At 39.1% G+C, this 21,040-nt stretch overlaps 1 protein-coding gene across 1 annotated transcript; it reads right to left on the bottom strand.

Moving 5' to 3' along the window:
• Window positions 1-584: 584 nt before the first annotated feature.
• On the bottom strand, window positions 585-19,547 carry usp31 (ubiquitin specific peptidase 31). The gene is made up of 16 exons (XM_085454618.1): window positions 18,581-19,547; window positions 17,797-17,931; window positions 17,339-17,433; window positions 17,156-17,248; window positions 15,575-15,710; window positions 15,110-15,257; window positions 14,821-15,001; window positions 14,488-14,599; window positions 12,505-12,599; window positions 11,440-11,517; window positions 10,066-10,195; window positions 9,704-9,823; window positions 9,279-9,504; window positions 8,521-8,679; window positions 8,241-8,393; window positions 585-7,156 (listed from the first exon to the last, which is right to left on the bottom strand). The coding sequence occupies exons 1-16, from the start codon at window positions 19,103-19,105 to the stop codon at window positions 5,670-5,672; spliced, it is 3,873 nt and encodes a 1,290-aa protein (XP_085310744.1). The 5' UTR covers window positions 19,106-19,547; the 3' UTR covers window positions 585-5,669.
• Window positions 19,548-21,040: the final 1,493 nt, after the last annotated feature.

Here is a 21,040-nt window from a genome sequence, read left to right as displayed (position 1 = left end):
GGGTTCTTTTAAAAAAAAAAAATCAGTTTATTTAAAACATAATTGTAAATTTGCAGTGTCTCAGAGCTGGAAGTTTGAAGTATTACTGGGAATACCTCATATTTTACCTCCTGCCTGAAAAAGATATGTTTTATCTAATTTGTTGCAAAGTATTGGCAGAAAATGATCTTCTTTTAACTTGTCTTGGGAACATGCTCTGCTATTCTGCTATGCAAGTTTTTTGTTTGTTTTTTAAATCCCTTTTCACTGACACAGAAGCCAAAAGGTGGATGGAAAAAAACAAAAATCTGACAAGTGATTACGTCTTTGAGTAAAAGCTAAGCTCAGACTTGCTCCCATCTGCACTTCCCACCCCCGGACCTCGATATTCTGGAACCAGTGAAAGCTTGAAATAATAACCCTGTCCAGAAATTTAGAGCCTCTTATGTATTTCAAAACCTCATTTTTTTAATGATGCATAAACCAAGAAAACACATGAGATGCATTAGGAGTCATGCTGTGGACAGATTTGTTAGAGAAACACTCCCCCTAGTGTAGGAATAGCTATACCTCAACATTACACAAAGTAAAAGCACAACAACCAAGACAGTTTCAATATTTTTAATCTTTTTCAATTTATACTTGCATGGATTAACCAACAAAGTATATACACATTCATTCTTTTGGAGGGAAAAAAAGTGCATATATGACTTTTAAAAAAACGACAAATACAAATAAATTAACAGAATGCTTGGACACAGTCTAATGAACTTGAAACTGGTTGTTTCAATTGTAAAAATATATATTAAAAAAAAGTGAAATAGCAGGCATATGCTGGAACAAATATTCTAATGTAAACTAAAATTAAAAAAAAAAAAGAAAGAAAAATTGGTCTATTCAGACACTGCAGATGTCAATATAATAACCACATAGTTCAGCAGGGAGTACAGTAAAAGACTTTAGAATGAAAACAAATCTCCATGAATGCAGTGTACAAACGCATTACAATTTATACAGAAAGTAAAAGAAGAGGCATGCTTTCATTAAGCACTGTAGTGTTAAAATAGTTTAAAAGAAAATGAGACTTGTGACATTCATTCATCAAACCTCTCCTTAGATTCTCTGATCCAAAGATAGAAACTGTCCATTACAATTTTCTTTGCTTAAGGCTTCTGAAAAGTTTCAGCATCCTTTTTTTGTAGTGTTTCCGTTTGAAAATGCTCTCAAAAGCTTCTCAAATCCTAACCGGCTATTTCAGCTCATCCAGGTGTGTATTTGCAGTACCTCGCCATCTGCAGAACCTTAAGTCTGTACCTCAAATGTAGGATTATGGTAGTTTTGCTACGGCAACTTTGAATTGAACATCATGAATTTAACAGCAAAACAAAACGTCTATGTCGCAACAACAACTCTAAGCAGGATTCTCTAATCCTAATTAAGTTCTGCAGGGAAGCCTGAATGCATTTTACAACTAAAGTGATTAACGTTTAATACCCACTTCACCAGTCATTAGAAAGAAAAAAGAGAATAAATGGCACCGTTTTAAAACATTGGAAGTTACCGTTTGTTGATAAACAGTTTACAATAAGAAAAATAAAATAAAAAAACCCTCAAAAGTATTAAGATATTAATATTATAATGTCACTGATCATGTACTGTGTTATAAAACTATAAATTTACTATCTTTGTTTATTGCATTGAGCTACATGTATCTATTTTATATGACAGATATGACAGACAGACCACATCTTCAATGCAGCTGAGAACATGGAAACAGGGGTTCACAAACCGTTCACTGAGGTGAACCAAAGTTGGAATTCTTACGATATACGCGTACATAATGAGTCTATATAGTGATCAAAGAGAGATAATCGATTCCATAGTGTTGTCTCTGCTGGTGTACAACAGTAAATATTAAAGAAGACACACAATAAACAACCACTGTGGTAGGAGCACCCAGAGAGCACAGATAAGCAGAATTAAATAACAAAGTGAGAAAAAAACAAAACACTAATTGATATAATGCTATATGCAGTTAGGGAATTAATTAGATTTTCTTTCATATAGGCAACATTAAGTTTAATCCTTTAAAGCAATGATGAAGTATGCTAGATTTTACAGTTTCTAAATGACGTGCAAATTAAGCGATGAATATACCAGCCATGCTTTGCTTTCTACTTAACACAGCTGCAGAATTTTGCATAGTTAATAAATACATGCATTAGCGTTTTCATGCAATACTGCATTCCTTAATCATTCTCGATTTTGTACACTGACAACAAATTTACAAACAAAAATGAAAAATGCAGACACATAACTGGCGTGGAGATAAAGCTACGAGATGACCGATCCTGGAATTGATAACTAGGAATCTTATATTTTGTCCTTCAACCGTTAATAAATTCAGTGGCCCTCAAATGCGGCAGTTTGACACGTTTTTGTAAATCAAACTGAATCCATCTGATGAACACCAAACAACAAAGACATTGTTATGATTTCTTTTTTTTTTAGATTTTTGCAATCGTAGTGTTTTTATGGTTCATGTTTGGCAGCAGGGCTGTAACAGGTGCGCAATATGCTTCCAGCTTTCTTTCAAGAGTTTAGACTGCACACCGCCAATTTTAAGCTCAACAAACTGCTTGCCATTAGGACCTTTAACTGCAACTGCTAAATCAACAGCTCTCATCTAACCCTACGTTATCAAAACAAAGCCAATCTATAAAAATGAGTGAAAACATCCTGCAGTTTTTAGTGTCCAACATATACAGGAAAAAAGCCAAATAAAAGGTTTGGCGACATCCGCACCTCAAACCACAAACCGTATTTACACAGTGTGTTATAAACACTATACATTTTGACTTTATTACATTATGAGATTGTCTACTGCTTCGTGAGATGTTCTAATAAATTGTTTATGTAGCAAGAAAATTTATGGGCAAAAAACAAAAAAGCTTAATGCCAAGGCCCAGCTCTCTAAAATACACACTAACCACTACATTTCAATTACAGACTTCTAAACAGGCAAACAAGAAAGGGAAAGCTAAATGTACTTAAAATGATCCTGCTTTGATTCAAAGTGCCATTGTCAGCTTCCTGATAGATTACACATGTTAAGTAGAAAAGAGCAGCTACAAGAACACCACCATATTTAAACAGCTCTATGTAATCTCTGTGGTCTGTTGCAGCTTGAATGCCATAGTCAGTCCACGTACGGAGAAAAGTCCCAGGTCTGCAGCAGACACCATTTTATGCAACCCCACACTAACACTAAAGATTAGCACGCCATGTTAAATCGCAGAAGTAGCGATAAAAACGTCCTGAGGATAAATAGGATGTTCATCACTGACTGAGACCTTCAAAAGCTTCCCTTAAATGTCAGGTTTGAGGCTACTTTAATAAGTGTCCCAGTTATAAACAAATTAATTATTACTGGAAGGTTAACAGGATGTTCGACCAGTTATTAAATGCAAGGAAAGGTTTAACAGGTGGCTTCAATAAAGACATGAAACGTCATCTAGTGTTGCTCGAGCACATCGTGTTGTCTAAACGTGACAATTCATCAAGCAAACCAGGTAGATTAAACGTTTCTGGGTATAATTTCAACTTTAACAACCTGTACAGACCATTGAAATAATACACCGAACTGTTTAAAAATGAGTGGCATCCAAAACCATCTGAGAACCCAATGTAAACCTGAAACCTCATATATGCTACAGAGAAATAGTGAGAAAGATACTGCAAAATACCAAACTCAAAATGTTTTATGCTAGAAGTAAAATCACTTAGTTGTGGTTTATAATAAAATAACTTTGAATCTTTTGAAACATACACTACAGTGGTGCCTAATGTATGAGTATTGCCTTATAAATGGGGCATTTCTATAGTGAACTAAAGCTGATTGTTCACAAAAAGGCCAGCAAGCATCATGACGGCAGCACTGATAATATTCTGCCACTGCTTTGAACTTTACTCCACAATGCATCTGTTATTTTCGCATACATGTCCATATTTGGACAACAACCACTCCATGACAATGTATGTGTAGATCTATAATCAACCAAATGGCTCATTATCAATATTCTGATTCAAGCTGATGAATAACAAAATGGAAAATATTCTCCAGTGAGGTACCGCGGGTTATGATAAACAATACCTTTTCTGAAGTTTGTGGTCACAGTTCTGAACGTCATCATTTGAAAGAATGCTCATTTAAGAAACAAGAGCTAGTGGAGCAGTGGCATTTTAGAGCACCAGGTGAAATAAAGGGGTGATTTCTTAAAAAAAATGGCCCCTGAAACATCGAGATGAATGTACACTTTTATCATTTCAAGTCTAAGGCCTGTTGAATCTACTGTCTGATATGTCTCGAAACTACTAAATTAATAATTACGACACTGCTTCGTGTTTACAAAGTGCGAACAAAACATTCCTACTCAGTGATGCATACAGTAGAAGACTACTATGTTGCCAAAGGCAATTATTTGTTTACATGTACAGCATTGAAAGGCGCTTAAGATTATTTTCATCTTGCTCATGGAAGGAGAAAATAAAAAATGAGTTACATACCATATACTTTCTGTCAATATATGTACAGACACATATACATATATTTATATACCGTGACTGTAAAGGGTTTCATTCCAAAACACACTATCAATTTAATGCAAAAGTACTTCAATAAAATTTTGAAAAATAGATTTATATTTAAAAAGGTACTCGTAAAAAAAATAATAACGTTTTGAATTATTGGACAAATTGTAAACCAATTCTAATTTCTTGCCAACATTAGTTCTGGTTTTGTTCTTCCTGCTGCTCTGTATCAATGCTAGGAACTATCAAGTAGAGCCACATTATGAGATTACTTATTTTTTCTTAATGGAAAAATGGAGTAAGAATAATATTTGTAAGACCTTTATAGACTAAAGCAGTAGGTGCATGGAGAAACTTGCTTGAAGAACAGAGATTTAACCCATCAGTGGTAAAAACAATCAATGAAATGTACTATTAGCCAACTCTATTTCGGAATGAAACTCTTTTGTATTTGTGTGCATGTCTGAATAATTTTGTTTCAGTATTTGTCAGAGGCTATTTTTGATGTTAAAGTTTTGTACCCTTTGACAATGATTTGAAATGCTTACAGAACAGCAGCAGAATTCAAGCATCAGCAGCCAGCTAATCAATTCTAGAATAACTAGAAGACTTGGAACCTGTGTAACAGAAAACTACAACAAAACTACTACAATATCTGAATTACAAGTTACTGGTGCACAAGACATTGATAAGTATTTCGTAGAGACTCAAGTTCAAATGGATAAGCTGCTGCATTTTAAATCAAGTTTTGTTTCACGCTCGTGTCGTACAGGTCTTCCGTGCACAAAATCAAATATGCTGCTGCACCACCAAAGGTGGAAAAGGTATCAATATTTACTACTGGAAGAAGCTAAATTGGCAGCATACTACACAAGTGCTTGGCACTCAGGTAGGCGGATGATGATACAGTACTTTTAAATATCTTTAAACACTCAAAGCTGGCTGCCAATACTAAAATTGCAAACCCAACATGTGCATTTAAACCAAGAGTACAAAACCATAACATCAAAAATGTGTCTTAAATACATCTGGAGCTCGCTGAAACTTAGGCACAAAGATTAGCTGCATTATGCTTGTTCAATATACCGACTATAGATGTATCATTGAGGCCTCTGTGTTGTTCGTGCAGGAGATTGCATGCTCGATGACAGTTTTCGGGAAGATGTCATTCTTTCAAGGGGTTTCTTCCCATTAGGAGATTTGGAACTTACTTCAGAAGTGGAAGACTTGGACTTGCCTACATTTAAAAGAGAGCGACTCAGAGAGCTGGGGGGCTTGGAAGACTCCTTTGTCTCTGATTTTGTCTCACCTCCAGGAGTCTCTGCAGATTTCGGAGAAGACGCCGCGTCTCCTGGCTTTCCACCATTGCCACCGATCTCCTTGGCTTGTCCATTCTGCTTGCATGTCCTCTCCGAGGCTTTTTTGGTGAGCATGGTACTTTTTCCTAAATCAGCCGACCGGCGGCTTTCCCTTTGTCGGAGGGCACTCTTGAAGAAAGACAACCCTTTCTCCTCAGATTTGCTGCTGCGCTGCAGATCTCTGGTGGAAACGCTGGGTGAACGCAGGCTAGTGACAGAAGAACTGCTGCTGGAACTCCGCACAAATCTCCTCTCAGGACGGTTGCTTTCGCCGCTCTTTGAAAGTGAGCAGCGTGCTACCGAGCCGCATCTGAGGTTGTCAGCCAGAGGGCTAGTGTGCATAGAATCTCTACTGTAGCTCCTTTCTATAAGCCGCTTCCTGCTGTTTGTTGAGCTCTTCTCAGTGACAGTGGAATTCTTCTTTGAGGTTGGTGAAGGAGAAGCTGAGGACTGAGGCGTGGAACGGACGCATGGCTTATGTTGTGGCGTAGCCTCTGGAGGCTGATTTGACTCTTTCGTTTTGGAGGGAGTCCCGCTAGGTGTCGAGGTGCTTTTCTTAGCATTTGCACTCTTCTCTTTAGTATTGCTCAGCTTTTTACCTTTCACTGGTGTACTGGAAGACGTCTCAGGTGCAGAGGTCTTGTGGGTCGAGCACAATCGTTTTTTGGAGCTTTTATCTTGCTCCACTTTGCTGACACTCTTTGTGGATCCTGTGCTTTCAGCCTTTAAGCCAAATCCTCCGATACTATTCTTACGTTTCTGTTCTTTGGAGGGAGTAGCTTGAGTGGGTAATATGTTTTGGTCTATAGCTGTGATCTGGTTGTTGTTTTCAGTTGGCTCATTTTTGGTGATCTTCTTTTCCACTGGAGTGGAAGCCCGACAGTACATGTCTAAGAACCTTTTATTGTTGTCCTGGTCGGGGAAACTGCTCTCCATCATAGACAACGGAGTCCTGTTGCCAAAGTATCGTTCGTGTTTACTGTAGCTGCCAAAACACGATGTGGAAACCTTGTCGTCACATGCCTCTCCTATCCTCTCTAAAGGAGGGGAACACCGAGAGTCAAGGGAGAATCGTGAGGGCGAGTTAGATCTCATGTGCAGCTTGGCAGAGAGAGACCAGGAAGGTTTTATCCCACTGTCACTGAAAGCTAAAGGACTGGCAATGGATGACCTGGAGGACAAACTCTGTCGCTGAATACTCCTCACAAAGGGGCGGACAGAGAATCCTCCTAAAAAACAGGGAATTATTTAGTTTAAAACACACCAACATCTACACAATAATGAACAAGCATTATTATTTTTATATTAAGAATCAAATGAAATAGTTGTACTGTTTCACACTTTTGGGGGGGTAAATCCATCAGTGTATCTACATCAATAACAATACTGACACTGATATTTGATTATTTAAAAAATAGACATTTTGGCTGGTTTTCTTTTTTTGAGTCCTTATTAGATGATGTGACCGTGTTGTTTAAAAAAAATAATCTTGTTTTATTACCACAACAGATTATCTATTGCTCATTAACACTGACTCTACTGTGATCAGCTGGTTGTTTTGCAGCATTATAAACACATGTTACCAACAGGGAACTTGCAGAGTGCCATCTGATGGACAAACTATGTAATACTCTCTAGTTTTTAAATTTTCATTTATTAGCCATTATCAAAGCCAATATCAATAAAATTGCAAACAGCTATAACCCACTGGACCTTAAACATCACTCAGGCCATATTTCTACATTGCTACAAAGCTATGCTATATAATAAAGGACTTTATCACATTTACAGTGCCTGTAATGTTATTCTCGCTTAGTACAAGACCAAGGCCTACACGATGACTAGTAAAAACCATGTTAAATTATAAGTTAATAAAAAGGGAGCATCCAAGACAAGTCATGCATAGTTTTCTGAAATTTTACAACATGCAAGCCATATCTTGCAGACTGGCTAGTGAAGGTTTCCCACACCTCAGAGATCTGTGGGGACTTGTTCATTTCACTCCAATGCCATATTTGCCTTGTGACTTTAATTATTAGAGTTGGGATTGGTAAATTTAAGGTCTGAGTTTGTAATTCTTGACTGTAATGTTTAATCCCACTTTAGATATTGTCTTTAGAGGAAGCTTTAAAGTATCCCTATAAATGCGATGGACTTAAAAACCTTGAAACCAAACTCTGAACTTTGTGCATTTCTGAAACTATGACCTGCTCAGGGCAGTAGATGTGTGTATGATGAAAATCAATGAAAATGAACAATCAGGAACCTTTAAATAAAAATAAATAAATAAATGAAAGTTCAGCATTTTCTCACCGTCATCCTCACTACGTTCGACTGGAAACTCAACCGACTCAGCCAGTGAAGCCAGAGAAGTGCGTCTGGATGAGGCTCCAGAGGCCAAACTAGCAGGCCTGCTGCCAGGTAGCCTGTTGATCCAGTGATCACACAAGGATGAACTAGTAGAGCCTGATTAAAACACAAACATGGATACATTTTAAGCCTTAAATGTCACATAAAGCTTATTATGCCACTTTATGGTACGGTATACATTACATATGCTAGGTGGACAAATGGTGTATAAATAAATACTGACCAGCCACAGAGCTATTGGCAGACCAAGAGGGGATGACTGTTCTCCTCTGATAGAACAGTATATAGGCTGTTTGCTGGCACACGTCATCATCAGCTATTGCTGTAACTTCACTGTCATCAAAGCAGTACCACTGACCATCAATGGAGTTTTTGCAGTATGCTGTGAGCACAAAGTAAAGAATGAGTTAACATGGATGGCAAACACATTCAGCTGCTTGATATGCTCATTTCCAATACAACGTTTAATTTGCATCTTATCACAGTTAAAAGCAAATCAGTGATTCATTGTTTGACTTGATCTTTTTTACTCCTTCCCCTGATGTCCCACTCAGTTTTACCTCAGGCTGAAACAAGCCATTTTTTGGTTTTGTCCCTTTAAATGCCCGCTTGTCTGAAAGCCCACTTTCTCCTAATCCCAAAATACTGCTCAGCAAAAATGTTACCAAGCAGCTTGTAGTTTGACTCTACTGGGATATAACACTTGGAAATATAAGGAAATCATGTGCTTCGCTGACATTAGCTTGGCATGAAGCTTATATTCCAGTAGTCTGGAGGCTGACTCTGAGCTTTTGGCTTACAGGGATTACTTTTATATACTTTTACATCACTATTTGACAGCTTGCCCACATTTCATTTGACTTTCAAACACAGTAACATTGCACATATGAGAGAAAATAAGGACAGGCATTAAAAAAAGGTTTAATTTGCATTTCTGATCCATTTTAAAATAGGTCTGAAGCAAAGAACTGCTCGCATTACCAGTGTAGTGGCCTCCGTGCATGTTCCCGTGATGGTTGCAAACAGCATACAGGTCATACAGGTAGTCATCAGGATTCCTTCCCAGTCCATAGGACCGTCTCCACGGAGACCAATGGGAAGGTAAACTCCAGCTACTCTGGCTTCTCTTAACCACGTGAGGAGCCATGTCCATCCCCATCAACGGGAACCTCACCATGTTCTGCATCTTCACCCTCCGGTCCCCCTCCTGAAACAAAAATATAGAAGCATGTTGCAACAGAGTCTCGTTATCTGACCATCAGCTGTCCACCTAGACTAAAACTCTAACCTTTTAAGTTCTGCAGATGTACAGTGTTAATTTTTAATATCTGCTGGTCAACATATAGGATTTAGCAAAAAACTTACTTACAAATTCTTACTGAAAATATCCAGATGAACTAAAATACCTGTCTGAACCTCTTGAGATGCAGTATGAGTACATCCGGGAGCGTCCACAGGCTGAGCTTAATCCGGCCCTGCTGCAGCTGCTTGCAGTGGGGACAGCGCCAGGCGTCGTCTGGGGCCAGCTAAAACACACAAGACCCAAGGAGTAGCTATGAAGAGAAAGCCCCAACCACAGAGCTTATATAATAGACCTCACACAGGATGAGGCCCCGAATTTCCCTCCAACTTCTCTCTTTTACTCCAGAGCAAAACATAGTAAAACCACTGTGAGCGCATGTGCCAAGGCCAGTTTACGATTTATTTATTCAACTTAAACTACTAACAGTGCCGTCTTGCACGCATGCATACATGCTCGTGTGTCTACCTGCTCTTCTTTAGTGTACAGCTGAAAGCACTGAGCAAGGGTGCAGGCCTGCGGCTGGTGATGTTGTTCTCTATGCAGATAGACACTCTCAGCATCTGGAATATACTCTTCCTCGGTGTGTCCAAACAGACTGTGGGAAACAGAAAAAGAAACACACCCTTCGTGTAACAGCGCAGTCAGGTGAGGATCACAGGATCTGAGATTGATAAAAGAAAAATAAACTGACCAGTATTTTATTGTAACTGAGACAGATGAAGTAATTGTTTACCATGTCATAAGAATGCCGTTTGTCCTTACATTAACGGTTCACACCCAGCAGTGCAACTAAAGGATTTAAGACTTTAAAGGGCTTCACAATCAGCACTTGTGCAGACATGCATTACACATGAACTCGATAGGATTTGTTCAAAGCCATCATCAACATCCAAGTACCAAAAAGGGGGAAAAAAAAGTTTGATTTGGCCAGCATGGGCGTTTGTGTTAACTGCTCGACATATTAGTCAGCTTAGTGAGAAAGAAGGAACTGCTTCAAATGCAGCGTGAATTTTTTGACATTTTACATAAGTTAGTTCTTGAAAAAAGAAATCCTGTCAAGCAAACGATATGTTAGGAGGTACGCACAGAAAAGGCCACGTCCTCTGAAACATCCTTAGTTAAGTTTGAGGTGTTGCTCAATTTGAACGTCTTTTCAGAAACACTCGGCAAAGCAATTACTGTCACCATCAATTTTACTGAAAATGCTGAGACACATTGAACTGCTAAACCACAGCCCTGACAGCTACAATAGAAGAGATGGGAGTGGGGAAGGTGGGGGGTTTTCTGTGTCTGTGGCACTACAGATTTTGCCCTTAAAGTCAAAAGGCAGTTACATTAAGTCAGGACCAGAAACGGGTCAAAATTCTGCAACTGCAGACATCAAAACACTTTGAAGTTCAGCCGCATTTGTCTGTAATGTTCCATCATTTCTATGGTGGCCTGAATGGAACTGCTTACGAAGCAAAACTAGGCTGTCTGTAGCAATCATAATCAATTACAGAGTCAATGTTATGTCAACAAAGTCAGTTATAACCAGTGGCTTTACCAATTTTCAGAACAGTTTTCAGCATTTCCCCATCTCAAAATGGGTCTTAAGCAGAATTGGTCTGCCTATAGTAAAGACCTCATTTCTTACTATTTGTCAAAGCTGGCTTTTATATTTGGGTAGATAGGTCATGGCTAACAAAAACTATACTTTTTTAATTTAACAATGATATTTGTTTAGCTCTGGTTAAAGGGCCCACAAATTCCAATTCAAACTTTTTATCCTTTGCAGAACAACTGTGCTGTAGACAAGTGAAACTGGACACATACACATCCGTATTTTTTTCCACTTACTAGTCCTTGGTCTCTTTGTCCCATTCAACCACAATTTTCACATGTGGTGGTCCCCCTTGTCCACAGGACTTGTATGCTCTGTAATGAGAAAAAATAATTTAGCAACAAAGTAAGATGAGTGAAAAAGGTTTTTTCCCCTCTTCCAAGCACTGTATGACAAGAGTTTCATTCACTTAAATGTAATTTAAAAACACCTTTATGTCAGACAGACATTTGAATACAGTATGAGAGTTAATAGTTTATACTGAGAACAGAGCTTTATTAAATGTTTCAGGACTGTAATCAATAAACAAAAGAAAGAATGCTAGTTATGATCGCCACTGATTAATCATGATCATAATAAAATCAAATATAATTGCACTTTGGTTTGTGCATCTGCAGTGTTGTGACTTGTTTTGTTATTCTGAAATCATTCAGTTTCTAAGTCAAACAGGCCAAACTGGTAATTTAACATTCAAATCCTGTTAGGGCATGTCCTCTGCTCAGGTCATAAGTGAAGTAGAACTGATGGGGCAAGTGTGGAGAGGTGAGATTAAAGCTGAAAATTGATGTAATTACAACTTCAAACTATTTACTCAAGCTCATGCCTGCCTTTACCTTTGTGTTTATGCACCAGTATTTATTAGGATTTCAGATTTTCTCACTTTCACTGACGTGCTGTGACTGCTGCAAAACATTAAGGCATTTGGAGAGCCTGGCACCGGTAATACACCTTTTTTAAACTGCTGAGTTTGTTACTACATTACATGACTACGACATGTCAAACGGCTATACTTGTTTTGCAAGGCAAGGTTGCATTTTTATTTATTTTTTTAAGTTCAGTGATCCAATATAATTATGGCAATGTAAACAGGCTTTAGAGAGAAAAACAGTCATTTTATAGTCTGGGTTATTAGCCTTATAAGTTGCTTTTATGAGCTGTAACAAGAAGTCACAGTGTGAGTAAGCTGAAATTTACTAAAGAACGTTCTGAATAAACATATCCCGACTTAGTTAAATTTTAGGTCATACTTCTCATCTGAAATCAAGAAGTTATCAAATATAACAATGGCTATCTGAACGGACCTTTCCACAGTTGGATGACACAGTGGTCGCTCATCTTGGGGCAGGAGGTAGGTGATGCCAACAACGCCAACCACTCGAAGACTGAAAGGTCCAACCTGCACACAGAATGAAAATGAAATATAAACCCCCCCAGTGTCATCCAACTACTTTAAACTCTTTTGTCTTAAAAATAGTTTTGATACCTATTAAAATTTCAACTTCACTTAAAAAATAAATTAAGACTATTGTCTTTCCAGCTGTACATCATCTGTCAGAAAGTGTCACTCGACATTTGTTTCTGTTTTATGAACTTTCATGTTAAGCTAGCAAAGATGTGACCCATCAGTGCAGGAGGTATCTAGACTGATGGGTCTAGATACCTTGTTGTTTAAAATAAAGCTTTCTTAATAATCTCCCCACAAGTGGTAGTCACTGCTTGTATAGTCGGTATAAACAGGAGAATGCTGGAGGAAGGTTTGTACTTACTTGTGATCAAACAGAGGGTACGATCACTATAAACTAGAGATGGCACGATACCACTTTTTTATGTCCGATACCGATACCGATATCATAAATTTGGATATCTGCCGATACCGATATGAATCCGATATAGTGTTTTTTAATCAACAAAACTGTTTTTTAAATATCTTGCTGCATTTTGTATAAGTTCATACTCAAGTTTAAAACAACAACTACACTAAAGCTATTCTGTTATACCTGTATGCAAAAAAAAATATTTCATAGTTCAGCAATACTGATCAATCTAATAAACTTAAACCTACACCATCCTCCCTATTCTGGTATTTTAAAGAGTACTTAGCATAAATATTAAGCAACCTAACTAATAGGGTTCCAACTCCCAGCAACAACAAAAATAAATAAATAAAAAATAGGGAACCACCCCTCACGCTCCACCTCATGATGCTTAATCGCCGTAATCAACCTTAATTTGATGCAGTGTGAAAAAAAATGCACAGAAATCAATTATTTTTCAAGAAATATTAAATAGATTCAACATCTTTCTTCAACAGAATTGCAGACTGCACAGATGGTACCTTCCCAAAGGAAAAAGTACTATAGCTTACTAGGGTATATATATTAGACTTAATAGTCACTATGTACAGTAATTGACTTCTATTCATTTTACATCAAATTAAAACTTTGGGTGTCAGATAATTATTTATTAAAAGCTAGACATTTTAAATGAGAATAAGAAAGAAAAGTATGTCTTTGTGCCCCCTTTTCCCTGTTAATGCCCTATCAGCCCCCCTGGCTAAACTTTGCTAGATCTGCCCCTGCACAGTTACCAGCCGTCAGCTACGTAGAAAAAGATCCTGGAGTAGAAAGTAATATTAAATCAATTCTAACAACAGCTTATCAAGCTTAAACGTGCTGCTGTTGTTCAGCCGCTGGTTTCCTCTTTCTGGCGCAAAGTGGGCCAAAAGCAAACTAGAGACAGGGACTCGCGACAGAAAAGCCGATCAGCTGATCGTTAAGCAGTTTCACGATTGAAGTAGCAGCAAGAAGAGGCAGTCGTTTGTTAAGCTTAACGCAGGAATGCTTTACATTCAGAGATGGACTTACACACTTACTTTACTTCTCTCGGGATAACTTTGTCGGAGATGAAATGCCGGGTTGCTAGCGAAGCTCCACATGCTATCCAGACCACCGACAGGTCCTGCATGCCACAGCCGCTCTATCACGTGATGCATACTGCTCCGACTGCTAACATTCTGAGGTGAGTTACAGCCTGTTGCAAGTTTTGTGAGGTGCTTTCGTGATATTTAATGGATCGGATTACATTTTTTATTTTTCTCCGATATCCGATCCAGTAATTTAGGTCAGTATCGGACCGATACCGATACGTAATATCGGATCGGTCCATCTCTACTATAAACCACCTCCAAATAAAACCTTTGACTTCAGCAGTTCAGGTAAATAAAGGCTGCAGGACTACTTAAGGAAATAAACTGAGTATAAGGCAGTGAGTGGTTGTCATCCTACCTGAATGTAGACCCCAGGCCTCAAAAGATGGCGCATTTTCTCAAGGATCTCTTTTTGCAGAGCATCCCAGGTCACAGTGCGCTCCAAGTACAGTACAAAAGGCAGGCCAAACCTAAAAATAAAAAAACAAAATGCACAAGTTCCATTAGCTGCTATCAGCTTCTCCATCAGGCCTGTTATTAGGTAAATGCCAGGGACAAATTGTGGGTTATGTCAATAACCCTTCTTTATCACTGACAGACCCACAAGAACAGGGCATGTATTACATAATCAGAAGAAGCAGAGTGGATGAGTAAGAAATGCAGAACATAAAATCATTCTGAGATGCAGTACCTCTTTCCTTGGTGGCCAGTACACGCTCTGTTACACACCAAAAGGATCATTTTTTCTGGTCCCAGGTTTTTATTGGGTGATGCAGTTACAGGTGTCACAGCGCCCTGCATAAAAGACGGAGTCCTGCTGATTTCTGTCCCATACTTCAAGTTGTTATGATTCAGATTTGCCAGAAGGCTTCCTGCGAAAGACAGAATGGCACGCGAGTCTTTTTGATTAAACGTGGAAAATGCAGAACACACCTTTTAAAAAAATAAAATAAAATAAAAATGTAAAACTACTGAGTAACCTCTTTTTGTGCGGATGTTTTCCAGCCTGAAGGTCTCGGGTGTCTCAAAGGCAAAGATGGAATCGCTCTCTTGTATGATGTCAAGATCGTCATCATCGTCACAAAACGAACGGTGAAAGCCGTCGTAGTACATTTCAGTCAAAACAAACTACAAGAGAAAAACAGCACATTTAAACCTTGTAGCAATTATTCTGTATCAAGTCCATATCAGTATTACAGCAATTCAGTAATCTTATTAGCAGCTGCATCCTGCTTTAGCTGTAATTTACATATGCTCTCAAGCCCTTTTTTGCTGCTGTAGTACTAAGAACAAATGTTAGAATTGCGTACTACCTCCCAAATATAACCTATAACAGCCAGGGGCTTGGAGCAAAACTCGCTTCTGTTTTAGAACTGGCTGTACCGACACTGTGCCCGTAATATAGTCTCACTGTGGCAGACCCTGATAAGTGACAGGAATAGCACCTGGTCCATTGGGATCTTAGTCTCGCGTGACACAGCATCTCTGAGGCGATACACGGTGCTGTTGAGCGGAACAGCAACTCCAATCCTCATACAGTGAGAGTACTTCCCCTGGTACACCACCGTCACATACAAGGGCCTAACAAAAAGAAACGGGAATGAGCAGCACAAATAAAACACACACACAAAAAATTCACACACCTATTTAATACTGGACAAAATGGGGAGGGTGTGGTGTTGCAGCTTGGCCTTTAAGTAAGCCGGAGCTGAACTGATATGACGGGAAAGGTGCCACACTAGACGCAGGCACTGTTGTGTAACACATCACACCTCTGATTCTGCATGCTACCTGAAAGTACATGCTAAGATAACATTACGCCAGGTTTGTTTAGTCCATGACGCTGTCTTTGTGTCCAAGTGCTATAAAGCCACTTTTTATCTTTATCGTACTGCAACCATAAAAATACTTTGATATGTAATCCAAATACTTTGAGCCTAAAAGCATTTGGACAGTTAGGCAATATTTGTTCTTTGCGAGTCCAGAACAATCAGTGTAAAGTATAATAATGGATATCACAATAAAGTAAATATTTGGATAGGATCATATCATAGAACAGAAATGTCTATGAGACTTCTAATAGCAGAGCCCTGGTGATGCCCAAGCTCCAGAGGTTAAAAAGTAACAGGATGGTGACACGCCAAAATCCTCATATTTCATAGTTTGTGGAACTCTGTTTGTCAGTGACCTTTAGACATCGCCATACAATTTGTAGCTTCCCTGGTGACATCTTCCTCTTTCTTTCACTTAGCTAGGGAATCATCTTTACTTTATCCAAACAGTAAAGCTTTGTTCAAAAACTCTGCGCTTCTTTTGTATGCTTTTGAAATTTCACTCTGGGTCTTTCAGTCTCTGAGGCTTACAGAGTGTTTGTTTTCTGTTATGAATCCTTTAAGGTTCTAGTCACATACTCTCAAATTCTCTTCTTCGTGGGAGGAGTCGTGCTTTTTGGCCTTCCAACTCATCTCCAAAGGGCTTTATTCCTTAAAATGTCAGACAACCTCGATACACATTCCAACTCTGTCACCTCTGAGCCATGTGAGCTCTTTTCTTTAGGGAAGAGATTACTTTTTAGCTAATGGAATTCATGTTAAGAGGGCCATATCAAATTCTTTCACTACTGATGTAAACTTAATCATGGCTTTAGACCTTCATGTAAAAATCTATTATTTTAATTGAAATAAAATGTGAATATCATGGCCTGAAGAACAATTTTTTTTTTAATTTATAAAATGAGATCTATGCTCTACAACACAACAACAACAAACAAATCTACTCCTGGACATTTAACACGCCCACTTTTGCAATCACATATACTGCATATTTTCACACACATTCTGTTTTACATCCAGTGAAAGGTATCATTCCTCTAAAGACCTTTAAACAAACATGCCTGCTTAAAGTGTAGAAATGCAAACAACCTGGTAGAGCAACAAACACATCAGAAACATGTAAGAACATGTCATCAAAGTGTTGTTAACTGATTACTCCCTGACCTATAGCACAGCTCAGATGGAGAAACTCACCGTGTGTGAGGCAGCGGGATTGGTAATGAGATACAGAGGAAGGGATCAAAGGTATTGCTCTGCTTTTGGCAATGAGGGCAGGTAAGAGAAGACCTGTTGGGAAAACATTAAAAATCTTAATGTGGTGCAGAGACTTCCCTGTCACATTGTCAGAGCAACAGAGCTTCTACATCTACGGCTTACCTGTACTGAGCCTGAAACAGTTCTTGTACAAACGACCCAGCAGAAAGGGGAGGAGATGGTCCCTCTATGCTTTGATCGTCTTCTTCAATAGGTGGCTGAACAAAAACAAACAGGTTTGTTTAGTCTGATTACTTCATCATAATAAATTCTGGTCTATCAGGGTTCACAAGCTGCTGTGGGAGCTACACAGTCTTGTTAGTGAGTAGCTCTGGGGAAAAAAGAGAAAACAAAGCCTGGCAAGCCTAGATGAGCCAGACTGTGAATGCCGCTCATTTGGAAGCTGCACCAAGTGACCAAAACACCCCGAACACTGATGAGATATAAACTGAAACAAAATAGCCTTGGAATGAAAACTGATGAGTTGCAATGAGGAGAAAATATCCAGTTAATGATTCACAATTGTGGCTTGATTAGGGGGGGTTACGTACATTAGAACACCAAATATTTTCTGGATTCACCTTAATAGCAGGCCTGCTGTTGGGGTTGACGGTGTTGAGATCCTCATGTACTCTGTCCAGCAGCCACAGCAGAAACTCTTGGGCATCATGCTGAGCGTTTCCTTTAAACTGTGTGGCATTTTTTGACACAACATTCTGCAAGAAACAGCATGGTCCAAAAGTTACGATGCCTGCCACCGTTTATCCTGAAATCACTCTGAATATCTAGATCATTGAGTAAAGCTTTATTAACAACAGGTATAAGACTTGTGTGGTGTAGGTACGCATTGTTTTTACCATACACTGTTATAAAAATATAATCCTGGTCATCTTTACTTAAAGAGGGCTTGTTATGCTCAAGTCCAACTCAATACTTTTTTTATCCTATGCAAGTAGTTCTGCATCAGCAACGGTTCAAAATAATCTTTATTTATCTCAGATCCCTTATCACCACTCCTGCTCATCCACGGTCTAAAACGAGCCCATTCAACCTCCCTTTAAGCTATTTTATTAGAAGTGGTTGGTTGCATCAACAAACAAAAGCAGCCACTGCAATCACTGACATCATACAGAGACAAGAGTAGAAAAACATATCTCCATCCAAGCATCTAAAGCAGACAGAAGCTTAAGTTTGGCCCAAAGGAATTCCTTGTTTATACAGTGCACTGCCCTCATTCTTTGAAACTTTGGTCATGTTAAATATGACTGTATACACTACTGTAAGAGTATATATAAGACAGAAAACATGAAAAAGCATAATAGGTCCCCTATTTATCTCGCCTTGATTTATTGATGTCACTCTTACCTTGAAGTCCCTGCTATGCTGGGGGGTATACTCAAACGTCCATAAAGCCCGCACAAGTCCTGACAGCTGCTCCGTGACCTCTCCTTTGGCCAGAAGACCCTTCTTCTGCAAATGCACACCATTTGTCTTTGGTTGGTCCTCGTCCTCCTCCTCGCCTTTGTAGTGCTCCAAAACGAGGTACTCGGCAAAGAGTTCAGTGTTACTGAGGCACTGCAGAATTGCATTCATGAAGCAGGTGTTGCCGTGGTTTTTTAGACCGGACACCCCAGGAACCCTTTCCCTGGATAGGAAGCCCCCCAGGTCCCCATCTTCCATGGGTACATCTTTACTTCCAGATTTAAACGTGGAAAATCCTCCATCATCTTTGTCATCCTCGGTTTGCACTTCGGATCCAAAGTGTGACAGCGCTGTGAGTGTCCTCAGGAGTTTACTCATAAAACTGCCCACAGAGCGCACAGAGCCTCGCCTGAACAGCTTCTTGCTGAAGCTGGACTTCTTGTCCTTGGTTGCGGCTTTACAAGACATGATTTCCCCTCTCACAGACAGCTCACATGCAGACGGAAAACTCAGATGTGCTGCACGGAGTCCGAGTCATCTTGCTGGCTAACTGATGCTACATCTCAAAATATGTAGACAGCAGCAGTGGTTAACGTTAGAGCTGCAGGGAGTGTTAGGTGCGTTAGCGGGTAACATGTTCACTAAGTTGTGTCTTCCAAAAGCATGCAGCGGTCTTTATGTTGTCAAAAAACGTTAGCTAATCCTCCACAACAATCCTGCCTACAAAACAAAACAAATGACCTAATGGCGGAAGAGATGCAGCACTGACATTGCTTAGGTTAGCTGTTTATGCCTGCAACTTGCTTCAAAGTTACCGTGTTGTTGCGATCTACTGCCCTGCAGCACCGAAGCGACAGCGGCTGTGCTGAAGTAAAAACAGCAGCGTTAGCTGAATTAGCTAACGGTTCAACAAGAGCAGCAGAAACCGCGGCAGTGCTTCCCGGCCCAGCCACCACGGTCCGATACGAGCAGACAGTCCGCCATGGTATGCAGGCAATTACACTCTAAGCAGAGTGTGTACGAAATCCAGTTAAACCTCACATCTTCTAGCACATTCAGAGGCACATTCGGGATAAGCTACCAAGTAGCTTGTCGTTTACTTCTTCTTTTTCTTCTTGTCCGAGTAGTCGGCAGATAACTCTGTTTAGAGCTAATATACCGCCACCTATTGGCTAGGAGTTGGATCAGCGGTTTAAGATTATATTCTTTTGTTAACTGGGAAAATGTACCTACCGTGGCTATCATTCAGTTATAATTAACTCTAAAGGTCTGATCAAAGGTTTAATTTTTAAGAGATATATTAGTTTCAGGAAGGAGATCTTAAGAATTCAGATTAGTGACAGTATTGGGCTGTACTCACCACAGGGGTGTAATACACGCAAAGGACTAACCATGCTGATACCAGTCATCGTCTGTCTCTTATATTGATCATTTATGATTCTGTTTACAGTCATTTGCTCCTCTGCGTCTGCCCTGTTGACACTGTTTTTGGTTGGGTTGTTTTTTTGTTTGTTTTTTGTTTTGTTTTTTGCATCTTTAGTGTCATTTTGTGTATCTTTGTGTTATACTTTCTTTTGTTTTGGGGGTTTTGTCTCTCATTTGGTGTTTTTATATCTCATTTTGTGCCACACTTTGGGCTTAGTGAATTTCTCTTGTAATCATTTTGCATCTCTTAATCTTTCTCAAATTGGTTAGATCACATCTTATTCTGGGATTTACAATTGTAGTCTGAAGTTCACACACATCATGGACATGAGTAATTTGGGGATTTTAATGATTTCTTTGAAGTGTTCTTTTTCCAGGGTATACATCTATTATGTACTTTACAAAAGCTTACAGGAGCTGGATTTTCTCTAATCCACAAAGAGTCAAAAGTAAACATACAGGCTCTAAATACATACACCAGCACTAATATTTGGTTAAATGTCCTCTGGCAAGTTCCTCAACCAGAAACTTTTGGTAGCTAATAACCAGTTTTCTGACATAATTCTAGTTGGATAAGTGACCACTCTTCTTGGCAAAACTTAAGTTGGCTGGTTTCTTGGTATAGACCTGGCTTTTAAGCATTGTCCACAATTTACAACACAACTTAGTAGGGTTGAGACCAGGGCTTTGGGAAGGGTATTTCAGAATTGAGTGTTAAGTTGTTAAGATGTGTACACACTGGAAGCAATTGTCTCAACATGCATTACTTTCAGTTCACTATTGTGCCTGAAGGAGGTGCAACTAGCATTAAAAAAGGAAAAGGAGAGCCACAAGTGTGCCTATTTATCTGATTATCTGAGTAACTGAAGTACATATATTAGAAGGTGGTATGTGTATATCTACACGTGTGTGAATTTTGTATGGCCATGCTAGCATATGGTTGTCCATATCTTTGTACATTTTTTCAAACAAAGAATC

This window comes from Copadichromis virginalis, linkage group LG4, assembly GCF_057382275.1.
Source record: "Copadichromis virginalis isolate Kocher_CV1m ecotype Utaka linkage group LG4, C_Virginalis_male_GT1.1, whole genome shotgun sequence".
Lineage (NCBI taxonomy): Eukaryota > Metazoa > Chordata > Actinopteri > Cichliformes > Cichlidae > Copadichromis > Copadichromis virginalis.
The sequence above is the reverse complement of the archived record's forward strand: the minus strand, read 5'-3'. Positions and strand labels throughout refer to the sequence as shown.

Excerpts from the sequence above, each read along its gene's own strand:
- usp31 (XM_085454618.1), bottom strand. The coding sequence starts at position 19,105 with ATGTCTTGTAAAGCCGCAACCAAGGACAAGAAGTCCAGCTTCAGCAAG. Across the intron at positions 17,932-18,580 it reads AGCATAGCAGGGACTTCAAG|AATGTTGTGTCAAAAAATGC; the intron begins GTAAGAGTGACA and ends TGTTTCTTGCAG. Across the intron at positions 17,249-17,338 it reads CTGTTTCAGGCTCAGTACAG|GTCTTCTCTTACCTGCCCTC; the intron begins GTAAGCCGTAGA and ends TTTTCCCAACAG.